The sequence below is a fragment of the Cebus imitator genome, unplaced genomic scaffold (genome assembly GCF_001604975.1).
Source record: "Cebus imitator isolate Cc_AM_T3 unplaced genomic scaffold, Cebus_imitator-1.0 Scaffold297, whole genome shotgun sequence".
NCBI classification, from domain to species: Eukaryota; Metazoa; Chordata; class Mammalia; order Primates; family Cebidae; genus Cebus; species Cebus imitator.
Window position 1 is genome coordinate 1,516,461 of NW_016107612.1, and position 4,978 is coordinate 1,521,438.

The 4,978-nt window shown below is 53.6% G+C and overlaps 1 protein-coding gene across 1 annotated transcript in view; it reads right to left on the reverse strand.

Moving 5' to 3' along the window:
• The window catches only part of CX3CL1 (C-X3-C motif chemokine ligand 1), a 13,063-nt gene extending 8,411 nt beyond the window's left edge, over positions 1-4,652 (reverse strand). Inside the window, exon 1 of the mRNA XM_017502704.2 lies at positions 4,462-4,652. Within this exon, the coding sequence (XP_017358193.1) occupies positions 4,462-4,531 (70 nt within the window). The 5' untranslated portion in view covers positions 4,532-4,652. The remainder of the gene's footprint in view (positions 1-4,461) is intronic.
• Positions 4,653-4,978: the final 326 nt, after the last annotated feature.

The window sequence follows — 4,978 nt, forward strand, 5'->3', positions numbered from 1 at the left end:
CAGTGAAGGGAGGCTGCTCAGTGAAGGGAGGCTGCCCAGTGAAGGGAGGCTGCTCAGTGAAGGGAGGCTGCTCAGTGAAGGGAGGCTGCCCAGTAGGTAGGAAGGAAGGTCCATTCTTTCTGCCCCAAATCCAGGATGGGGAAAGCCACTGCCCACCTCCAGGGCTGTAAAGAGCCACAGTGTCTCCTGTCTCCAAAGTCCCCACCCTCTGCATGGTGCCTAAATGGTCCTGGGATGGTTCAGTTCTTGGTCCTGCCAGGAAGGTTGTGTAACTAGTCTGGGGAGCCTGTCCCTTCTCAGAGCTGAAGTTTTCTTTTCTGTAAATGGAAACAATGCCTCTTCCAGCCAGTCATCTATTACCTATTCATAGGAGTGAAGGCAGGCAGGGACCTCATCTGTCTTGGTATCACAGTTTCCCAGCATCAAGCACAAGCTGGGTACTCAATCAATATTCATTGAATGAAATTATGTCTCAATTTACTTATCTCTCTGTAATGTATCTACCTACCCATCCATCTGTCCGCCCACTCTTATCAATCTTCTACCCATTCCCCACCCACCTGTCACCTCTCACCCATCCCCTACTCATCTCTATTCATCCATCTACCCACTCTGTCTCCCTCACCTACCACCTGTCCATCCTCCATCCCCTTTTATCTCTCCCACTCATCTATCCCTCATCATCCCCTCAACATCCCTTCTTCCATCCATCCATCCATCCGTCTGTCCGTCCGTCCGTCCGTCCATCCATCCATCCATTCATCCATCCATCCATTCATCCATCCATCCGTCCATCCACTTCCCTGATTCAGCCAACACTTGCTGGAATTACTTTTGAGTATATATAGAATCTCAGGACCTCTTATCCTTAACCTTGAGCTCTTTCTCCCATAGGCACTGGTGCTAAGCTTGGAGAGAGCACTTCCATCCCAATAAATGCCCTCAGATCATTCTGTTTATTCATCAATCAACAAATGCTGGTTCCTCTTGCCAGGCCCTGTCCTGGGTGCTGTGAGGTACAGTGAGGTGAACAAGGACTGCCTCTGCCCTCAGAAGCGTCTCAGCCTTATGGGCAGGTAAAACAGGCACACAAAGTATCAGCTTTTTTTTTTTTAATTGAGCATCTACTGTGTATCGGACCCTGTGTCCAGCACATGCATGTCTACTCTCTTTAATTCCCAACATCCCTGCAAAGGGACTATTATCGTCCCCACCTCGCAGATGCAGAAGCTGGGAATGAGAGAGGTTAAATGTGCCCAACGCCACACAGCTGCCTGGTGGCAGAGCTAGCTTTCTACCCAGTCCCTAAACACCCCACTGTTCTAGGCTATCCTAGATGCCAGGTAGAAACACAGTATTCTAGAACATCCCACAAACGTACTGGGGTTTACGTGAGGGAGAGACCACTTCCAATTTCAAATGATCAGGGAAGGCTTCTTGGAGGAAATGTCCTTTAGACTGGACCTCAAGGACTTCTAAGAGTCTTCCAGGGTCTTAGAAGGAGACTTGGGAAATGTCCTGGGTCTGGGTGAGGTGATAGAAACAGGGCTCGAGGCATTGCTCAGCTGTGTGTCCTGAACAAGTCACTCAGACTCTCACTTTCCTTACTTATAAAATGGATGTGACCAATACCCGCTTCACAGTGTGGTTGTGAGAATAAGCATTTTTTAACATCTGAAGCATTTTTCCCTTAGGGCAGAATTTCTCAATGGTGCCACTTTGGACTGGACAATTCTTTGTTCTGGGGGCTGTCCGTGCACTGCAGCAGTGTAGCAGCATCTCTGCCTCTACACACTAAGGCCATTAGCTCAACTGAACCTAAAACACTGGGACATTTGTAACAAGCAAAACTGTCTCCAGAAATTGCCAAATGGCCCCTGGGGGAGCAAAATTACTCACTGAGGACCACTGCCGTAGATACGTCCACATGGCTCCCTCCCTCACCTCCCTCCAAACTGTGCAAAGCCGCCTACTCAGTGGGCTTCCCTAGCCCCCTATTTAAAATGTCAGCACCTCTCTCCCCCCATTTCTATTTCGTTTTGAGATGGAGTCTTGCTCTGTCACCCAGGCTGGAGTGCAATAGCACAATCTTGGCTGACTGCAACCTCTGCCTCCCGGTTTCAAGCAATTCTCCTACCTCAGCTTCCTGAGTAGCTGGGGCTATAGACTCACACTGCCACACCCAGCTAATTTTGTATTTTTAGTAGAGATGGGGTTTCACCATATTGGCCAGGCTGGTCTTGAACTCCTGACCTCAGGTGATCCGCCTGCCTTGGCCTCCCAAAATGCTGAGATTACAGGCGTGAGCCCCCGCACCTGGCCTCCCCTCTCTATTTTTTGATCATGGTGCTTTTCTTCTTCCAACAGACCAAATTGTTTACTGATTTATTTGGTGTATGATCTGTCCTCCTCAGCTGAATTACAGCATCCCGAGGGCTGAGGTCCTTGGCTGTTTTATTTCTGGATGCCGCCCCAGTACCTAGAACTAGTTTTGTCACACAGTAGATGTCCAATAAGCATTTGTTGAAGAAATGGAGGAATTTTCATTTAAATTCGACAGGGGCCTGGATCTGACACTCTAGAATTTATCCTCCCCTGCCCTCCTCATCCACCCCCACTGCTAATGATGGGGGCGGGCTATAGGAGCTTAAAACAGATTGGTTTTTTCTCTTTCTTGCCGGGACTTGAGTGGGAGTGAATGCGTCAGCTCTTGGAGGGGGAGAATGCTCTGCGCTGACTTGTAGCTGCAGGTTTGTTATATAAAGCACAGAAGCCTCCTGCCTGACACAGCCCCACAAACCCACATTTGGGGACTGACGCAGCTGCCCTGCAACAGTCAAGGCAGCAGCTATGAATCCCCCAGCCTCCTCTTGGGGTCTCTGGCTTCTAAACCACCCCCTAGTCCTGTAGGGGCTCCCGAGGGCCTCTTGGAGCCTTACATGTCAGCGCTGGAGAGGGCTTCCAAGGTGAGCCTGGTCGAATGCCCAGTTTTACAGAAAGGGAAACTGAGGCTGAGAAAGGTTGCAATAATACCCAGGATCTTCCAATAAAGCCAATGACCAAGATGAGGGCAGAAGCCTGGCTCTAAAGCCTCAGGCTGCTAGTCAGAACATCCAGGGTCCTCCAGAGTCCCCTTTCCATCCTAGCCTAGGACCCTTCCCCCTTCTCGGCTTAGGAAAAGTAATCCTCCTCCGCCCCCTTCAAAACACCCCCATAGGCACTGGAACCTCATCACCCTCCCCCACCTCACCAGAGAGGTAATAGCTATATTTAAAGATGGAGCAGCTGGGACCAGAGGAGGCAAGACCCTGCTCAGGATCACACAGCAAGACTGTGGCAAAGCCTCCACCATCTGACTCCCCACCTTTCAGTGCTCACTGCCCCCAGAGACCTCAGGCTTCAGGGCCCAAGCCCAGAAAGCAGGAAGCCAGCAGGAATTCGCCTCCACCGCCCCCACGTGCCCACACACCCATGCACCTGCTCCCTGCCCCAGGGTGAGTTTGCTCCATGGAAACATCTGGAAGCTGAGGACTACTTCTCATTCTCCCAGACTTGCTGTGTGCCGCAGGCAGCCTCACTTTCTCTGAGTGTCACCCTGTCAGATGGTGGGGGCACCCCCTGAGGAGGGAGCTGGCTAGTGGTTCAAGGAGGTGGTGTAGCCCACAGAGGCGGTGAGTGTGCACCTGTGCTCTCTCCTGCATTCAGTTCCATGAATTTTACCTCTCCTGCCCTACTTGCTGGCTGTGCATCCTCAGGCCAGTTTCTAAACCTCTCTGGGCCTCCATCTTATCCATATCAGGTGGGATAGCAATAATGAGCCCTACCAGGTCCTGGGCTTCAGTAAGCAAGTGGCTAGAGGCAAAAGCATTTTCTACACTGTGCTTGGATGAGGAAGACAGCGTGATGGGTAGACAGAGGCAGAGCAACGGGGGCAATAGACCAGGGCAGCAGTGGCAAGCCCTGACCATGAGCTGCAGTGACCTTGACCTTCACTGGTCCTGGGCCTCCTAATCCTGGAGGCTTTGAAAACAGAGCGGGAGAAAGCCCCAGCTGTGGCCTGACCCAGGGCCAGGGCTGTGGGTTACACATTAATACTGGACGGAAAGAGTCAGCCACTGTCAGCCAGGGTGTTCCACCCCAGTGCTCACCAGGAGCCTCTGCAGGCTCCCTCCACCCCCTCCCTTCTGGCACACCCACACCTGCCCCTTTATGCCACCTACACCACCTCTCTGTGCTTACTGGCCAGGCAAGGGCAGGCACTGGCAACTGGAAATCTGTCCAGCATTGCATCTGGGGCCTGGGAGGTGCCCAGCCCCCTCCTGCACATGCTGGGGAAGGGGCTGCCACTGACCTTCAGCTTTACCCAGGCAGGGCCTGGGGCCCCTGATGTCAGGCCTGAGGGGCAGAGGAAAGGCTGGGGGCTCCCCACCCTGTTCATGCTTGAATCCAGGTCCCACTTACCAGCCAGCAGGACAGTCAGATGGCAGAGGGTGGCCAAGCGGAGCAGCCACCAGAGAGATATCGAAGCCATGGCCAAGGGTGGGCGAGGGTCCAGGCAGGTGCCCAGGCAGGCGGCTATGGCCAAGCGGCAGAGCTCAATGCTGTCCCCTCGCTGCTGCCAGAGCTCTTTCGCTTTTTATAGAGGCTGGCTGCCTCCGCCTCCAGCCCCCGCAGGCAGGAGGGTGGGAGGGGAGAGGAAGGGAGCCAGTGTGGAGCCGCTGGATTCCTCAGGATGTTGCCAAGGAACCAAGCCGGCTCTGGGGCTCTGGGCTGAGCACCATCCTAGGTTCCTTATACTGGGACCTGGCCGGGAGGCTAGACCATGCCTGCCTGGGTACAAGGGCGTCCTCTCCTGCCACAAGCTGGGAACATGCCCTAGGACCTGGCCTGGGGCCCCTGGCTCCTACATGGGCAACACACAAAAGGCCAGCAGGGCCGAGGAATAGAAAGCAGGGTGCCAGGGGGCCGGGAGGGACTC